At 44.3% G+C, this 19,976-nt stretch overlaps 1 protein-coding gene and 1 pseudogene across 1 annotated transcript; both read left to right on the top strand.

The window, feature by feature from the left end:
* Positions 1-523: 523 nt before the first annotated feature.
* On the top strand, positions 524-4,410 carry LOC121559422 (sialic acid-binding Ig-like lectin 10). Its single transcript, XM_041872645.2, has 7 exons — positions 524-575; positions 1,090-1,249; positions 1,427-1,813; positions 2,072-2,389; positions 3,022-3,321; positions 3,480-3,588; positions 3,802-4,410. The coding sequence occupies exons 2-7, from the start codon at positions 1,189-1,191 to the stop codon at positions 3,911-3,913; spliced, it is 1,287 nt and encodes a 428-aa protein (XP_041728579.1). The 5' UTR covers positions 524-575; positions 1,090-1,188; the 3' UTR covers positions 3,914-4,410.
* Positions 4,411-11,445: 7,035 nt separating this feature from the next.
* Positions 11,446-19,124, top strand: LOC121559414 (annotated as a pseudogene).
* The last annotated feature ends 852 nt before the right edge of the window (positions 19,125-19,976 follow it).

Raw genomic sequence — 19,976 nt, forward strand, 5'->3', positions numbered from 1 at the left:
GGCAGTTCCCTTTTTGCAGCAGATCTTACATATTAGGGAAATGACTTCATTTATCAGACCACAGAGGGCTTCAAAAACAGTGAGAATATTACCAGTTTACCTTTATCCAATGCAAGGCATTTGCCATATTATTCACATGTACATGTTACAAACAGTCAATCTTGAAATATGTACACATTGTCTTTTAGAAATCTTTCTTATAGTGAAATAAAACTGCATCTAAATATAAAATGCATGGGGATTGCAGTGTGTGTTGGGATTGCAGTGTGTGGCACAGTTGGTAGAGCATGGTGCTTGCAACGCCAGGGTTGTGGGTATAGCAAAACGTACAAAAATGAATTGACTCACTATTGTAAGTCGCTCTGGATAAGAGCGTCTGCTAAATGACTAAAATGTAAATGTTAACCAATGTGGTTTGATAGGTTGGTTGATTATGGTCTATATTCAGTGTGGCTGGGCGTTATACAGTATAGAGGGACTTCCTGGATTGCAGCACCAAGTTAGAGGGAGAAGTAAGAGACTGGGGGCATGAAGTGACAGTTCACACAGGGCTCCTGATCAACAGGAGGAGAGAGGTAATGTGCTGATTCAGTCTAATGTTCTGCATGGATCGAAAGACAAGCTATTGAACCATTATATATTTTGTCTTGTTACACTGAATGACTTTTAAAACTTGATTATGACTATGTAATGTAATGGTAATGTTATATTATGCATTTAGGGCATTACAACACATTGCTTCATAAGGCTTCATATAGCCTAGGCATAAAATATTTATGAGCAGTTATTAGCGCCTATGTTGTGCATTATAGTGTATTATAAGGAGTCACTCATAAGGAGTTATGCATGTGCTTGTAATGCATTATGAAGAAGGCATTCATATGAAATGTGACCATAAATGTTTCTTTGACATACTCTCTAGGCATTACAGCAAAATATTTGAATAAAAGTGCTAAGAAGGTTGTTATGAATTACATTGTAGCACTCATAAAGTTGTAATGAAACATCATTATCAGATGTGTATTGCTACATGTTGTTATTATCACAACACCATTTCATATTCTATTTCACACTTGTCTTGTGCTCCAGATCAGTAGACACAGACAGAGATAGTGACCATACAGAAAGTGGAGAAAGAGGAGAGAGACCCTAGTGCTGTGGTTGATTAATCGAGGCAGTAGAGGCAGGATGTGGGTCCTCATCTGGGCAGCTCTACTTCTCTCTCTGACAGAGAGAACCACATGCAACAGTAAGGTCCCTTTTATCACTACTATTGTTACTATAATAATCATTAGTAGATGTGGTAGTGGTAGTGGTATGGCAAATATCTCAATAGATACTATATCATAAAAATGTTACGAACAAGTGAAGTAGTATCCAAGTGCTTTCTGCATTACTCATAACTGTATTAATTTCCCTCCATCAGAACAGCCACAAACACCACCACCAAAAACAGCATCACCCTGGACCATCACCTTCAGTCCAGCAGAGATAACAGCAGAGAAGGGACTTTGTGCTGTTATTTCATGTACCTTCAGTCATGCAGAGAACTTCAATCCTACTGCAGCAATATGGTTTAAATGCCCTGAAAATGGCAAATGTGATCAGGATGAAAACATAATTATCCACTCTGAAACTCCCTCTAAAGCTCAGGAGGGTTACAGAAAGAGAGTGTCTCTACTGGAGACTGATCTGACAAAGAAGAACTGTAGTGTAATCATCAGCAACATCAGAAAGAATGACTCTGGAGAGTATCAGTTCAGACTGCTAAGTGCATATACATACTCCAAGAAAGTGAAAATCACAGTGAGAGGTATTTCATGACTATTATTATCAGTTACAGTGACAGACTATTACTGTAGTTCATTGTATACAGTACACACTTGCCAAGTTCCCTCTCAAGTCTCCCTTATTATAAAGTCCTCTCATAAGAGGACAAGATGTCATTACTGGGAAGACTCCTATTCAGACTTAGCACATCAATGCTGCTCTCCTAAGGCTGATTATGTGTCACTGCTGTTTAGTACACATATGTAAAACTCACTTCTGTGTTTGTATTTCCTGTCTCCAGCTCTGACCCAGAAGCCCTCAGTGTTGACTCCTCCTCTGACAGAGGGAGAACCAGCTACTCTGACCTGCACCGCCCCGGTGATCTGCTCTGGAACTCCTCCTAACATCACATGGACATGGAGAGGGACAGGAGACAATAACATTGAGCTCAGAGACAGTACCACCATACAGAAGAGAGAGGACCTGACCAGCGTCACAACATCCCACTTCTCAACTTTGACCTTTACACCCTCAGCTGAGCACCACAAAATGATGGTTACCTGTCAAGTAACTCAGAAAAAATTTCATATTGAAGAGACAGTAACTTTGAATGTAACATGTGAGTAACATGTCACCTACATTTTACATTAAACACCTTATTCCAGAAAATCTTTTAAACCTAGGAATAACCTTGATAATAAGCAAATTATACAATATTCAGGCTATACGCAGTTATGTCATGGCTTTGACCTTTTCCCTTGCTTTTTAATCATGATCCATTGTAATTAGTCCCTCAACCAATATATTTAGAATTTAGTGTATGTGTAACAATACATGTGTAAAATTAGAAACTCTATGCACTAAAGATGTGAAAGACCCCCAAATAACTGGAAATAAAACAGTGAAGGAGGATGGTACCCTGGGTCTGACCTGCAGTGTTGACAGTTAGCCACCATCTGACATCACTTGGAGTAAGAACAGGACAAGTGCCCCACTTCAGAATTACACTGAAAAGGCCACTCTCACCATCTCCAATGTGACAAGAGAACATGCTGGGGAGTATGTGTGTACAGCGCAACACCTCAAAAAAAAAACAGGACTATGACAGCTTCCACTGTTGTCACTGTGATGTGTAAATACAAACAGTACAAACTTGATTGAAATATACAAACTCATTTCATATTTTAAGATCTGGAATTGTTTTTAGCATCAATCTATCACTGATCTCTCTCTCTTCACTGTCTTTTCCAGACCATCCTGTGATTCCTGTGATTCTTCCTGGCTCTGGGTGTGTGGATCAGGCAGAGGTCATGACCTGTGTGTGTGTCAGTCAGGGGGTTCCCTTACCCCTCATAGAGTGGCCACTGCTGGAGCTCAACACAGAGAAGTACAGCCTCACTACATCAGTGTTCGGGTCCTCAGTGAACAGCACCATCAGCCTGCCTGTTAGAAACCACACCAACAACACCACTGTGGAGTGTGTCAGCAGAAATACTGTGGGTGTAGTGAGAGGGAAGTTGCAGGAAACGCAAGAAGGAAGGAAACAGAGAGGTGCTATAATTTAAAGAAAAAACATGCAGATATTTTTTCCCGTAGACAGTATTAACTTGGCACAGATTGCAATTGTATTGTGTCAAGGTTGTGGTGTGGTTATTACATGAGGTCTAAGATTGCTCTAATGACACTGTTTCTCTCTTCATCAATTGTAGATCTTTCTGAAGGATGTGGGAATGCAGTTCTCCCCTGGACCATAGCTGGTGTGTCTCTCAGTGTGACTGTTGCCATCCTCATCTACCTGTCTTCAAATGCTTACATACGGTAGGATCCTTTTCACTTATTGCACAATAGAGACAAAATTATGTAGAATATAGAAGTATTTTTTACATGAAAAGGAAACTTTATTTCTCAAAGTATCTGTTGTAAGCCCAGACACTGTCTGATAAGATGCTTGCTATAGGCCTATATGTACTTTTTCTGAGTGCTAGAAGTAACTTAACCCTTCCACTTGTTTTTTTCTTGTGGTTCTCAAAGGATGCAAGGTATGAATGGGAAACCAAAAGAAGAGGAGAGCACCTACATCTCATTGGATAAAAAAGACATGTCTCAGGAAGAGTATGAGGTCATTGCCAGGCGTCCAAGATGATTGAGCACCTGTTCTTCCCCCCCACTCCTAAGCTTATGCTGAGATAATTTTCATGTGAAATAATTCACACTTTTCTTCTTAGTAAAGTTTCAGATTTGTATGCATTAAATGAAAAAGTTAAGAGGCATAATTTTTAATCATAAAAATTATTTTGAATTTCATGGAAAAGCGCACAAGTACTGTATGATAAGTGAATGAAAAAGTCCATAAGTTTTTCTATTTTTACTTTAGATAAACTATGTGAATAAAATATGGAGATATTATGATTCTATGCACTCCGCACTACCGTCCTGAAACTGTACATTTGCTCATTGCACTCTGTACATTGCTGTAGATTCCTGTAGATTCCTTCACCTGCCAATTTGCACTCTGCCACTGGGGCATTCTCTGACTTCAATGTATATATTTCCATTCCATATTGTGGTGAAAAAAAGATGTGTGATGTAGTTACTGTAAACAATGGAGAGGTAGCTTAAGATTAACTGTTAATTAAGTAATGGAGAAACTGTATAAAATAATATATATATATATATATACATACAGTGGGGAAAAAAAGTATTTAGTCAGCCACCAATTGTGCAAGTTCTCCCACTTAAAAAGATGAGAGAGGCCTGTAATTTTCATCATAGGTACACGTCAACTATGACAGACAAATTGAGAAAAAAAATCCAGAAAATCACATTGTAGGATTTTTAATGAATTTATTTGCAAATTATGGTGGAAAATAAGTATTTGGTCACCTACAAACAAGCAAGATTTCTGGCTCTCACAGACCTGTAACTTCTTCTTTAAGAGGCTCCTCTGTCCTCCACTCGTTACCTGTATTAATGGCACCTGTTTGAACTTGTTATCAGTATAAAAGACACCTGTCCACAACCTCAAACAGTCACACTCCAAACTCCACTATGGCCAAGACCAAAGAGCTGTCAAAGGACACCAGAAACAAAATTGTAGACCTGCACCAGGCTGGGAAGACTGAATATGCAATAGGTAAGCAGCTTGGTTTGAAGAAATCAACTGTGGGAGCAATTATTAGGAAATGGAAGACATACAAGACCACTGATAATCTCCCTCGATCTGGGGCTCCACGCAAGATCTCACCCCGTGGGGTCAAAATGATCACAAGAACGGTGAGCAAAAATCCCAGAACCACACGGGGGGACCTAGTGAATGACCTGCAGAGAGCTGGGACCAAAGTAACAAAGCCTACCATCAGTAACACACTACGCCGCCAGGGACTCAAATCCTGCAGTGCCAGACGTGTCCCCCTGCTTAAGCCAGTACATGTCCAGGCCCGTCTGAAGTTTGCTAGAGTGCATTTGGATGATCCAGAAGCAGATTGGGAGAATGTCATATGGTCAGATGAAACCAAAATAGAACTTTTTGGTAAAAACTCAACTCGTCGTGTTTGGAGGACAAAGAATGCTGAGTTGCATCCAAAGAACACCGTGCCTACTGTGAAGCATGGGGGTGGAAACATCATGCTTTGGGGCTGTTTTTCTGCAAAGGGACCAGGACGACTGATCCGTGTAAAGGAAAGAATGAATGGGGCCATGTATCGTGAGATTGAGTGAAAACCTCCTTCCATCAGCAAGGGCATTGAAGATGAAACGTGGCTGGGTCTTTCAGCATGACAATGATCCCAAACACACCGCCCGGGCAACGAAGGAGTGGCTTCGTGAAGAAGCATTTCAAGGTCCTGGAGTGGCCTAGCCAGTCTCCAGATCTCAACCCCATAGAAAATCTTTGGAGGGAGTTGAAAGTCCGTGTTGCCCAGCGACAGCCCCAAAACATCACTGCTCTAGAGGAGATCTGCATGGAGGAATGGGCCAAAATACCAGCAACAGTGTGTGAAAACCTTGTGAAGACTTACAGAAAACGTTTGACCTGTGTCATTGCCAACAAAGGGTATATAACAAAGTATTGAGAAACTTTTGTTATTGACCAAATACTTATTTTCCACCATAATTTGCAAATAAATTCATTAAAAATCCTACAATGTGATTTTCTGGATTTTTTTTTCTAATTTTGTCTGTCATAGTTGACGTGTCCCTATGATGAAAATTACAGGCCTCTCATATTTTTAAGTGGGAGAACTTGCACAATTGGTGGCTGACTAAATACTTTTTTCCCCACTGATATATATATATATATATATATATATATATATATATATATATATATATATATATATATATATATATGTTGCTATTTCTTCCTTACAATTTTGGAGATGTGTTGGGAATACAGATTACAAACTTGCCACATTTACATTACACAATACACATTGTTGTATTCTTCATTTATTGTTGCTTGGAATCTAAGAAAGGTGTATTTTGAAAGGATTAATCACCAGGCCATCAGACATTTAGAACATCCAAAGAGAAGACGTATCCAGAGACCTTAATAATAGTCATGAATATTGTAAAGAAAATATACAACTATAATGTCCATGTGGAGGCATGAGGCCTGTTCTGATCGGAACATTTTCTAACAGCAGCAACACATATTTTAGGGATTATAGTTCAAATGTAAGTATTTAGAAGTAAAAACCCACCTATACAAATATAGTAAGGGTGGGGGCACTTAAACACAGTCTTATGTATGAAGAGGAACTTAACTGCGGTCCACAGTGTTGTAAAAGCTGTGGTCAAACTCAGTATGGCTATCAGATCTTGTTAAAGTAAAAAACGTCATGGGAAACTGAGCTGAAGACCAAGAAGGCATAATGGCTTTTACAGTAATATTGTTTTTAGATAAATTAAAGATTGTTCTCTGTATGTACAGTAGTGGTAAATTATGTTGATCTATGACTACATGCACTTCCATTACAACTAACTACACAAAATGACACTGACATTCCCACGGGGGGCCAGTATGAAAAATGTATGCACTCACTAACTGTAAGTCGCTCTGGATAAAAGTGTCTGCTAAATGACTAAAATGTAAAATGTAAAATGTAAATTCATCAGCACCAGGTTAGAGGGAGGAGTAACAGACTGGGGACAGGAAGTGACAGTTTACCTCTCTCTCAGTGTGCTCTCTCCCCCTGTTGACTGTGAACCCTGTATGTGTCTCTGATGGGTGTGATGTGCTGATTCAGTCTTATTCTCTGCATGGCTCAAAAAACTGTTAAAGTACTTGGGAAAAATTGGCAACTCTCTGGACATCACTTGCAATTATTTAACAAAGCTAGTAACTCCTTTGTCATTGGTAGAAACAATTGGTACTTTTTTGTTTTTTACAATGAATCTCTATGAGGACTTCGGTAAAAAGTATGTAATTAGTCTGTTACCATGTGGTTTCTAAATAAATTCCAGACAACTAGCGTAAAATAAAGCATTACTAGGACTTTGACATCTTCTCTCCTTGTATTAAATTACAGTTGAAAAAATGTGCTAAGAAGGTTGTAACAATCATAAACGTGTCATGAAACTGTCACGCCCTGACTCAAAGGACTCCTATTTGTTGAGTCAGGGTGTGTATTTTTGTGTTGTGTTTTGCTATGTTGATTTTCTATGTTTAGATCTAGTATGTGTAGATCTATGTTGGCCGGTGTGGTTCCCAATCAGAGGCAGTTGTAGCTCGTTGTCTCTGATTGGGGACCATACTTAGGCAGCCTATTGGCACTAGTGGGTTGTGGGATCTTGTTCCGTGTTATGGTATGTTTGGGTGCTACCTTGGATTTCACGTTTCGTTTGTTGTTTTTGTTGTGTGTTTATTCATTTAAATAAACATGTATGCTTATCACGCTGCGCCTTGGTCTGACCCGTGTGTAAACGAACGTGACAGAAGATCCCACCAAACGAGGACCAAGCAGCGTGCCCAGGAAGAGCGTATAGCGATGTCACAGGTGGGCAAATGGTGGTCATGGGAGGAGATATTTGCGGGGAAAGGGCCATGGGCGAAGGTAAATGCCCAGGCAGGAGAGGAGTAACGGCGCCAACCGTGCCGACGATGGACACCCGAGAGGCAACCCCAAGAAAAAAATTTTTTTTTGGGGGGGGCACACGGTGTGGACGACGAGGCAGCAGGAGGCAGCGACAGGGCAGATCTGCAGGTTAGGAGAGGAGGCCACCAGGTTACGGGGGCTATTGGTTCAGAGGGAGCAGGAGTTATATGGTCAGAGGGAGGAGTTACAGGAGGCTAAAAGGGAGAAGGAAGGTGTAGAGGCACGGTGAGAGAAGCTGGTTAGGCAGCAGAAGGAGCGGGGGTTTATAAAGGAACCCAGTCCCGCTCCTCGCACCAAGCAAGTGGTGCGTGTCGCCAGTCCGGTCCTGCCCGTTCCTGCTCTCCGCACTAAGCCAGTGGTGTGTGTTCCCAGTACGGCCCGACTCGTTCCTGCTCCCCGCACTAAGCCAGTGGTGTGTGTTCCCAGTACGGTCCGGCCCGTTCCTGCTCCTCGCATCAAGCCAGTGGTGCGCGTTGCCAGCCCGGTCTGTTCCTGTCCCTCGCACCAAGCCAGTGGTGTGCGTCACCAGCCCGCCCCGGCCTGTTCCTGCCCCTCGCACCAAGCCAGTGGTGCACGTCGCCAGCCCGGCCTGGCCTGTTCCTGCCCCTCGCACCAAGACAGTGGTGCGCGTCGCCAGCCCGGCCCGGCCTGTTCCTGTCCCTCGCACCAAGCCAGTGGTGCGCGTCGCCAGCCCGGCCCGGCCTGTTCCTGTCCCTCGCACCAAGCCAGTGGTGCGCTTCACCAGCCCGGCCTGTTCCTGCCTCTCGCACCAAGCCAGTGGAGCGCGTCGCCAGCCCGGCCCGGCCCCTTCCTGCTCCCCGCACCAAGCCAGTGGTGCGTGTGTCCAGTCCGGCACGGCCCGTGCCTGTTCCACCGGTGCCTGGTCCGGCACCGGTCAGCTGCTCCACTCTGGAGCCAGAGCAATCCGCTCCACCAGGGTCCAGTCCAGCTACGGTCAGCGGCTCTACTCCGGAGCCAGAGCAATCCGCTCCACCGGGATCCGGTCCAACTCCGGTCAGCGGATCCACTCCGGAGCCAGAGCAATCCGCTCCACCGGGGTCCAGTCCAGCTCCGGTCAGCCACTCCACTCCGGAGCCAGAGCAGTCCGCTCCACCGGTGCCTGATCCAGCTCCGGTCAGCGGCTCCACTCCGGAGCCAGAGCAGTTCGATCCACCGTCGTCGGGTCCAGCTCCAGTCAGCGGTTCCAGTCCAGACCCAGACGTCAGCCCCTCTCCAGGTTCGGGGTCTCCCACACCAGGGTCCAGACAGTGCTTGGTACGTCGTGGGAGGAAGGAGAGGGGAAGCAGCGCGCCGAGTTCCAGACCAGACCAGGGGCGCAGTAGGGAGGTGGAGAGTAAGTGGTGGTCACCCGGACCCTGTTATGTTTATGTGGCGTGGTCGGAGTCCGCACCTTTGGGGGGGGGGTACTGTCACGCCCTGACTCAAGGGACTCGTATTTGTTGAGTCAGGGTGTGTATTTTTGTGTTGTGTTTTGCTATGTTGATTTTCTATGTTTAGATCTAGTATGTGTAGATCTATGTTGGCCGGTGTGGTTCCCAATCAGAGGCAGCTGTAGCTCGTTGTCTCTGATTGGGGACCATACTTAGGCAGCCTATTGGCACTAGTGGGTTGTGGGATCTTGTTCCGTGTTATGGTATGTTTGGGTGCTACCTTGGACTTCACGTTTCGTTTATTGTTTTTGTTGTGTGTTTATTCGTTTAAATAAACATGTATGCTTATCACGCTGCGCCTTGGTCTGACCCGTGTGTAAACGAACGTGACAGAAACGGTCATGTCAGATGTTATGAATGCCTATGTATTCCCCTTACACAGCTGGTAATGGGATGTGTAGTTATTATTATAACACTATTTATCATATTATTCGATACTCTCTCTGTGCTCCAGACCTGTGGACACAGACAAGGGGACCAGAGAAAGAAGTGAAAGAGGACAGACCCTGGTGTTGTGGTTGATTCATCGAGGCAGTGGAGGCAGGATGTGGGTCTTCATGTGGGCAGCTCTACTCTTCTCTCTGACAGAGAGAGCAACATGTCAACGTAGGGTCCCTTTCATCATTAAAGTATTGTTAATATTGAAATCATTAGTAGTTGTAAAGATGTGGTATTCGTAGTGGTATGGCAATTAAAACCCATTTTCATCTAAACTGATACTGTATCATCAAAAATGCTATGGACGAGTGAAGTAATATCCAAATGCTTCCTGCATTACTCATGACTCTATTAATTTAATAATAATAAGTAATATGCCATTTAGCAGACGCTGTTATCCAAAGCGACTTACAGTCATGCGTGCATACATTTTTTTGTGTATGGGTGGTCCCGGGGATCGAACCCACTACCTTGGCATTACAAGCGCCGTGCTCTACCAGCTGAGCTAAGGCCCCTCCAGCAGCATCTCCAGCAGCTGCAAACACATAGAGCATCACCTTTAGCCCAGACAAAATAACAGCACAGACTGGCCTATGTGCTGTTATTTCATGTACTTTCACTCACCCTGATCACGTCAATATGGTTCAAATGCCATACAAATGGCAAATGTGATAAAGGTAAAGACATCATTTTTCACTACAATTCTTTTTTTCTTTTCAGACAAGTTGAGGCAGAGGGCTGTCGAGCTGTCTGGGATTGATTGGGCTCCCTTTAGTGAACATTACTACTACTACGACCACCAAGCTGAAGAATCAGACATTTTTCTGTCTTGGCTACTTTTCCCTCATTTTGCAATTCAAGGTGATACTCAGTAATTTCTAACATATTTTTACACACAATCTTCTTGACATATGTCATTGTTGCCTGAAATAAAAGCAACATAGGTTCATTAGAATATGTTTTAAAAAAAGTGACATTTAACCGTTGCGGTTATATGTTGTTAGCGGTTGATGTTATTTTTCAATAACACAGACCCCAAAGCAAATCAGTGGGAGAAAAATATATTTATTCAAAGAGAATAGTAGTTATGCTGGGAAGTAGATGGTAGATGTTCATTCTTTCCTGTTCTCAATGTTTCTCCACAGAACAGATAGACAGGATGTAATTTATAGCCTCAAACCTAGTATGTGGCTGACCAATTAAGAATTCCTTGCAATAGAATTTGGCTACTGGCCAAACCCCCAAGTATCCTGTTGCAGGCTCAAAGTATAGAGCATTTGGACCAATGAAAACTTGCCCATGTAGCTATGAATCCCTGGTTGGAACCACTACAAAGATTCTAAACAGATGTTGAACTGAAAAACGACTATTTCCATTGATCGTTAATTCCCTCTTGACCTCTAGTCCTCTATTGACCACTAGTCCTCTTGACCATTAGTCCTCTTGACCACTAGTACTCTGCATTGTGTATATTTATCTTTGAATATTCTTACAATGTCACCACTACTGACATTAGTTATATGTCACAACAGGTGATATTGTACATATGTCACTATAATGGCATATTCAATATATATCAAATAGCATGGGGCTCCATTGGTCCAGAACAGAATGGTAAAGTGTGAAGTAGATGTGTAATTGATGTCTGATATCTGTTGCAGAGGTCTCTGGTTCAGGGTTAAATAGACACCATGTGGTGTTTGGTGCTGCTTTGGCCGATGTTGCTGATCGTCAAAGGTACAACTCCTATCTAGATATGCAATTGCAATGTAAAACTGATTTGGTGGTTTTCCTGCATTGACCCAGTTGACTTTTAGAGTGTGTCAAACTTACAGCAAACAACACTAAAGCAACAGAGTACAGAGTAGACACATGGTCCAACTGACACACATGGCAGCAGGGAATCAGCCTACTGTTCCAGTGCTGTTGGATGGCTGGCTGGCGTCCATCTTGGCTCCACCTTGCCCCTCTCACTTAAACAGTGGTGCCAGTGGTAAGAGTGAGACATATGCTTCCTCCACATAGGGTCTCTGCTCTTACCAGCTCAGCCAGGGAGAACCTCATGATATCATCCTCTGTTCTCTCTCTCTCTTTGTCTCTCTCTGTTCATCTTTTCTCAGTGATTCCATTTGAAACTGTACATGTAGTGTAGATTGATTGTTCATTGATATACAGTTTCGCTCTCAATATTCCCATTTCCAATCTCCCCTCCCTCTCCCTCATTCCCTCTCTCAGATGTCAGTAGCCAGTGGAATGTATGGGTACCAAGGGACGTCTCGGCCATGACCAAGTCCTGCGTGGTCATCCCCTTCAGATTAATGTATCTGGCAATACTGTGGCATCCACGGCATCTGGTACTTTGGCCAGCCATACCCACCTGTGGTGCTCTTCCAAGCTGTGGTCTTCAAGACATTGTGCATGAAAGTTACAAAGGGCGTACCAAGCTCATTGGGGACCTGCATCAGAGGAACTGCAACCCGCTCATCAGTAATATAGGTACAGAGCACTCAGGGAGGTACTACTTCCGTGCTGACCTGGACAGGTGCCAACATCTACACCTACCCAGACTTCTCTGAGCTCAAAGTGCTGGGTAAGCCTGCTGAGAGAACCTGAGAGGCAATTTTTTTTAAACTATGATTTTTTTCAATCGTAGGTGTCACATTTGTGGGCTGGATTGCCATAGCCTGGTACCATATCTGTTGTGATGTCTTGCCAACTATCTGTGGACACTGTTTGGCATTACATGGCCTTACTATGACAATAGGAGTTGGCAAGCACAAATAGATCTGGCACCAGGCTAGGAATGACCTAGCTGTGATTATAATTATTATAGTTTTAATGAGAATAGGTAAATATTGTGAATTGGTGAATTTTAAATCGTTCACTTATGTCCTCTCTGTCCCCCAGACCAGCCCAACATTGACATCCCTGAGGAGATAGTCGCTGACGAGAATCTGGACGTGCTATAATACACACAACTGTCCAGAGAATAGCCCAGAGAGCCAATGGATATACACAGACTACCTGCCTGAACCCGAGTATACCTCAGACTACGTTGAAGAAAGCAATACAGCCGTACTGTCCAGCACGCTCACCTTCACCCCCAGGCCCATGAACAACGGCCAGCTGCTGGGCTGCAGGGTCTACTACCCCAACACCACCCTGGTCTACGAGAGACTCATCTCTCTGGACGTCAAGTGTAAGTGACCAACTGACCGTTGTCACCGAACATGTAGGTTGAATCCTAAAATTCTGTGAGAAGAGTGTCATTTGGACACAACAGGGGACATAATATGTAATGTGGGGGATTATGTAAATATAGAATAACTAATCCTGACTACTACACCAAATGTAATAGTAGCAGTGTTACATATATTTATGACGCAAACATTTTAGAACCATTGTCAATATCTACAGTCATCCATTATTCTCCATCTACAGTAGAAGGATAGCAGCTTGATTTAGCAATAAATTGCATGATTATGACATGCATAGGGTATGTTAGCCTGGCATCCAAACCTGTTTTTCTACGTTTCACCTTTGTTTTTCTTTGAGAAAATGATGAGTGCAGCATTGGGTCTGGTTTAACCAGGTTATACACTTGTCACTTTTACAAGTCTAACCCCACCTTCCCCTTCCTCTCACCCCAGATGCCCCTAGCTCGGTGTGGGTGAACGTGTCCGTGGAGGTGATGGAGGGCAGCTCCGTGACCCTGCACTGTGAGGTGGACAGTAACCCTCCTCCCAGGATCTCCTGGCTGTTTGGGGATCAGGAGCTGCTGTGGGACACGGCCTCCAATGCCTCGCTCTCCCTGGAAGACTTAACCCCCGCTCAGGATTGCATCTACACCTGCGTGGGGCATAACGGCAACGGCGTCATGAAAAATAGTTACATTTAACCATTGTAGTTATATGTCAACCAAGCTGACATTTAAGTTTATGTGACTTGCAGTGACATATTTCTTATAAGTAGTGACACGCTATATATACTGTATAATGACGTATTAGTTATGTGATAAACCAGGCCCATAGCTTCTTGCTCTTGTTTATACAGAGTACGTTTTATCCTCTTTAACTTGCTCCTTTGTTCAACTCCTTTCATTCTCCTCCTATCACTACCTTTCATCCCTTCTATGTCCTCCCTGCATGCCGTCAATGCCGTCAATGTGCCCTGCAGCATCAGCAACATGTACGGGTCGGAGAGCGTTCATCTGGAGTTGCAGCAGGAGAGTGAGGACACAAGTTCAGGTTTATGGTTAAATACAGAAACAAACTGCAAACAATTAAAATGCAAATCATTGTATAGTTGAAAATACATGAGAGACTGAACTGAAATGAGAAGTGTAGTACCTTTATATGATTTCTAGATTGACTTTATAAGTAAGACCACAAACTGGCTACCCCATTGGCTTGATATGGTAATGACATTATCTTGAATGTAAATAAGTTATAGTACCATGACCCACCTTCTGTTTCTACACTATCTTCAATATTATATTTTTGTCCGATGTTAGAGAAGTACCTGATGGCAGTGTTCGTTGGCACCATCGGTGGAGTGGCTGTCATCGCCTTCATCATCGCAGCAGTGAGATATGTGGGCCATAACAACAAGAAGTGAGTATCCACCCTTCACTAACTGTGACAGGGGTCGATGTGAGTTACAGGTAGTAATTTCCTGTTTGAATTGACGATAAGGAAACACTTCAGCCTAGCCATCCATTCTAAAACACCTCTGTGTATTCGTGAGTGAATGATTGATCGATGGACGGACCTGAGAATAATCTTCATAAGTTATGCTAATGCAAGAGCGAGTTCATTTAATTTGACATCACTAGTCCCCTTTCTGAAATCCTCTGAGATGGAGATCCAAAATGGCTGCCTGGTGGAGTGGTGTTAGCAAGCCAGACTAACCGTAGCCTATAGTTTGCAGGCTCTTTTCCCTGCTTTGATACTGCTTTGTACCCTTGACTTGCTTAGCTAAAAATACAGCCATGGTAGCCTACTTAACTAAGGTGCTTCAGCATTATAGCAATACATCACATTCTGACAAAAGCTTTTACAGAATGTCACTCCAAGAGACGGTGTCAGCTCAACCGCAACTAAACCCATGAAACAATAACCACAACCATGAACGTCGACCATAACCATGAACCATATGCCTGGAGATTATTAACTACGTTGGGAAACAGGCCCTTGTTTTAAAATGGATGCTCAGGCTTGGAGTGTCGCCCTGAGTTAGTTAGTTAGTGGCCATGAGACCGAGTCTGATCTTGTGACTCCATCCCCCAGAGAGAATGGCAACCCTGGGCAGGACCTGTTCTCTAAACTGGAGAACCCAGTGATGTACTACAGCACAGTCAAGAAGGACAAACAATGTTTGAGGAAGAAAGTGGTGACACATGTTGATGATGATGACTATGAGGATGAGAATGACTATTCTCAGATCTGTCTTAGACGGGAGAATGATAGCTGACCCGTTGCTAATGCTGATACTATACTATACCCGTTCAATTCATGTCCCTTTTTTGATCTACATTCCGTGGAGATACTCATTAATTATCAAAAACCTACAGTCGTGGTCAACAGTTTTGAGAATGACACAAATACTAATTTTCACAAAATCTGCTGCCTCAGTTTTGATGATGGCAATTTGCATATACTCCAGAATGTCATGAAGAGTGATCAGATGAATTGCAATTAATTGCAAAGTCCCTCTTTGCCATGAAAATGAACTTAATCCCAAAAAACATTTCCACTGCATTTCAGCCCTGCCACAAAAGTATCAGCTGCCATCATGTCAGTGATTCTCTCGTTAACAAATCAAATCAAATCAAATGTTATTGGTCACATGCGCCGAATACAACAGGTGCAGACATTACAGTGAAATGCTTACTTACAGCCCTTAACCAACAGTGCGTTTATTTTAAACAAAAACAAGTAAGAATTAAACAACAACAAAAAAAGTGTTGAGAAAAAAAAGAGCAGAAGTAAAATAAAGTGACAGTAGGGAGGCTATATATACAGGGGGGTACCGTTGCAGAGTCAATGTGCGGGGGCACCGGCTAGTTGAGGTAGTTGAGGTAATATGTACATGTGGGTAGAGTTAAAGTGACTATGCATAAATACTTAACAGAGTAGCAGCAGCGTAAAAAGGATGGGGTGGGGGGGCAGTGCAAATAGTCCGGGTAGCCATGATTAGCTGTTCAGGAGTCTTATGGCTTGGGGGTAGAAGCTGTTGAGAAGTCTTTTGGACCTAGACTTGGCACTCCGGTACCGCTTGCCGTGCGGTAGCAGAGAGAACAGTCTATGACTAGGGTGGCTGGAGTCTTTGACAATTTTGAGGGCCTTCCTCTGACACCGCCTGGTATAGAGGTCCTGGATGGCAGGAAGCTTTGCCCCAGTGATGTACTGGGCCGTACGCACTACCCTCTGTAGTGCCTTGCGGTCGGAGGCCAAGCAGTTGCCATACCAGGCGGTGATGCAACCAGTCAGGATGCTCTCGATGGTGCAGCTGTAGAATTTTTTGAGGATCTGAGGACCCATGCCAAATCTTTTTAGTCTCCTGAGGGAGAATAGGCTTTGTCGTGCCCTCTTCACGACTGTCTTGGCGTGTTTGGACCATGATAGTTCGTTGGTGATGTGGACACCAAGGAACTTGAAGCTCTCAACCTGTTCCACTACAGCCCCGTCGATGAGAATGGGGGCGTGCTCAGTCCTATTTTTTTTCCTGTAGTCCACAATCATCTCCTTTGTCTTGGTCACGTTGAGGGAGAGGTTGTTGTCCTGGCACCACATGGCCAGATCTCTGACCTCCTCCCTATAGGCTGTCTCATCGTTGTCTCACACTGGTGAGAGTGTTGACGAGGACAAGGCTGGAGATCACTCTGTCATGCTGATTGATTTAGAATAACAGGCTGGAAGCTTTAAAGGGAGGGTGGTGCATGAAATCATTGTTCTTCCTCTGTTAACCATGGTTACCTGCAAGGAAACACGTGCCGTCATCATTGCTTTGCACAAAAAGGGCTTCACAGGCAAGGATATTGCTACTAGTAAGATTGCACCTAAATCAACCATTTATCGGATAATCAAGAACTTCAAGGAGAGAGGTTCAATTGTTGTGAAGAAGGCGTCAGGGCGCCCAAGAAAGTACAGCAAGCGCCAGGACCGTCTCCTAAAGTTGATTCTGCTGCGGGATCGGGGCACCACCAGTGCAGAGCTTGCTCAGGAATGGCAGCAGGCAGGTGTGAGTGCATCTGCACGCACAGTGAGGTGAAGACTTTTGGAGGATGGCCTGGTGTCAAGAAGGGCAGCAAAGAAGCCACTTCTCTCCAGGAAAAACATCAGGGACAGACTGATATTCTGCAAAAGGTACAGGGATTGGACTGCTGAGGACTGGGGTAAAGTCATTTTCTCTGATGAATCCCCTTTCCGATTGTTTAGGGCATCCGGAGAAGACAAGGTGAGCGCTACCATCAGTCCTGTGTCATGCCAACAGTAAAGCATCCTGAGACCATTCATGTGTGGGGTTGCTTCTCAGCCAAGGGAGTGGGCTCACTCACAATTTTCCCTAAGAACACAGCTATGAATAAAGAATGGTACCAACACATTCTCAGAGAGCAACTTCTCCCAACCATCCAAAAACAGTTTGGTGACGACCACTGCCTTTTCCAGCATGATGGAGCACCTTGCCATAAGGCAAAAGTGATAACTAAGTGGCTTGGTGAACAAAACATCAACATTTTGGGTCCATGGCCAGGAAACTCCCCAGACCTTAATCCCATTGGGAACTTGTGGTCGATCCTCAAGAGGCGGGTGGACAAACAAAAACACACAAATTCTGACCAACTCCAAGCATTGATTATGCAAGAATGGGCTGCCATCAGTCAGGATGTGGCCCAGAAGTTCATTGTCAGCGTGCCAGGCCGGATTGCAGTGGTCTTAAAAAAGAACACTGCAAATATTGACTCTTTGCATAAACTTAATGTAATTGTCAATAAAAGCCTTTGACACTTATGGAATGCTTGTAATTATACTTCAGTATACCATAGTAACATCTGACAAAAATATCTCATAACACTGAAGCAGCGAACTTTGTGAAGACCAATACTCAAAACTTTTGACCACGACTGTATATGACCTCTTATGTTAAAGAGAAAATGTAAACTTCCCCAGCCAACTACTGGCCTAGCCTGAGAGTCCCAGTACCACTATAGCTATCTATCACAGTACCACTGGAGTAGCTGCGACCATAGCCTTTCCAAACCACTGTTTTCTGCTTCATCGCTTCTCTGCGTTCTTCTGTCTCTTTTTCTGTTACTTTTTCTCTTCCCTAACTCTTGCAAAGCTTAAGACAGAGCTTCTGGGCTCAAAGTTTACCTCCATTCTAGAAGAGAGTACGGTAAGGTACCTAAACAACCCCACCCCAATCCCAACTCCAGGTCTCAGTGGTAGACAGCATCCCTCACACATCCCAGACAGCAAAATTATATGATGGCCCAAATTCGGCCCTTATCTACAGTATTACGACTTACCATATGGCCCAGTTAACCACTTAGTGTTACGGTCCTGAAGTGGAACTATAGCATGAAATGCCCAGATCTTGCCTGTCAAGGTGGATGTGGCCCACATTCAGACCTAAAGTAGCCCAGTAACTAGGGAAAGTTGTTACGGCCACACAACTCAAGCCAGAGATGGCCCATCAGCAAAGTGCCAACCCTCTCCCAGTCCGCATCTCCTACATTCGGACCAGATCTGGGCCATATGACGCATTGTGGTGCCAGAACTGAGCCATACTGTATGTGTCACCAAACAACCAGATCTGGCTCACAGTCGTCTGCTGTCTGAGATCCGCTTCCATGTGCTGTATTGCCTTTGATTTCTATGACTGCTGTTGTATGGCTGCCTCGATACCAACAGGATATGCTAAACCTACTCAATCTCCTTGTCTTACACCTCTGCTCACCAATAACAACTAACCCTCCTTTCTCCTCTCTCAATGTCTGTCATGTTATCACTTTATACGGTCTATGTTCTGAGGTGTCAATGGCATTGGTGGCACTGTGCTGGTATAATCTGTGATTCTGAATGGGCCTTCTCTCTTTCCGTACCTTCAACAGGGAGAAGACGGAGATGATCAACCTGTGGGCTCTATGGCAGCCCTGGAGAGGCAACAGCTGAACTACGCCGCCCTGGAGTTTCTGGGGGGGCGCTCCAGGGATGGGGGGGCCTCAGGGAGGGGGGATGACGGCAGCGACTACACCGAGATCAAAGCCAAATGATTCGCGATCCTTCCCTGACCCCTCGTCACCGCGGGACACAGTGGCAGCCATGTTGTCGCCCCCTCCTCACGTCATTCGCCCCCCTCTTCAAACGTCTTCCCCCCTCCCCTGTGGATACCATCACCACACTTCACCATCACACCAAGATCCCCCATCGTATCCCCCCATCCCTGACTCATCTGAATTGACGTCCCCGTTAGTCAACGCCCCGGCCTCCAGGGGGAGCCCCAGTCACATCTCGCCACCCAGGACTGCTGGTAGCTACTTGCAGAGTCGGAACACGGCCCAGTGGACAATGTAAAAAGCTCTTTTGTATTATCAGCAGCTGTCGGTCTCCCAGCTCTTACTCTATTGTTCATAGCCACACAATTCACTCACAACAGGTGGAATGTGTTAGCTACTGCACTGTACTGTATCATCTACATTCAATGTTGCTATTTCCAGCTCTACACCATTAATTGTTTGGCATTGCTATCAAGCTTGGGACACAGTAACACATTTTCTGGGGCTCCCCTTCTGTATGTCACCCTATATCATACTCATAGCTAGCCTGGTTAAACCAGATTGAACGCTGCGCTTACCACTGTTTTCCTGTGAAACGCAGTGCAATCAGTTTGGATACCAGGCTAGCTTGTTCCTGCTCCTGTTCTAAATCTGTCCATTATAGTCCTTCTCCACTGTGTCCGCTGCCAGTCGAAGTGTCAGGGAAAGGGGTGTTTTTTCTGCTTTTTCCTTTCTTATCTCTATTTCTGACCCTGGATTTGGAGGAAATTAGGGATATCCTCTCTCTTCCTGATCCAGTGGTTGTCAAAACTGACCAGTGTTCATCAACCATCAGACCTGGTACATATCCAGTTGAAGCCAGTAATCTTCATCTTACATATTCTGTTCCCACATATAGTTCAATAGTGATGTGTGCTGTAACTCAGTAGCTTTTGATGATGA

The sequence above is a fragment of the Coregonus clupeaformis genome, unplaced genomic scaffold, assembly GCF_020615455.1.
Source record: "Coregonus clupeaformis isolate EN_2021a unplaced genomic scaffold, ASM2061545v1 scaf0493, whole genome shotgun sequence".
Classification (NCBI taxonomy): Eukaryota; Metazoa; Chordata; class Actinopteri; order Salmoniformes; family Salmonidae; genus Coregonus; species Coregonus clupeaformis.

Bases quoted from the DNA above. Each gene is read 5' to 3' on its own strand.
- LOC121559422 (XM_041872645.2), top strand. From the start codon at position 1,189: ATGTGGGTCCTCATCTGGGCAGCTCTACTTCTCTCTCTGACAGAGAGA. The intron at 2,390-3,021 runs GTGAGTAACATG...TGTCTTTTCCAG, and splicing joins AGTAACTTTGAATGTAACAT to ACCATCCTGTGATTCCTGTG. The intron at 3,322-3,479 runs GTGCTATAATTT...CATCAATTGTAG, and splicing joins AGAAGGAAGGAAACAGAGAG to ATCTTTCTGAAGGATGTGGG.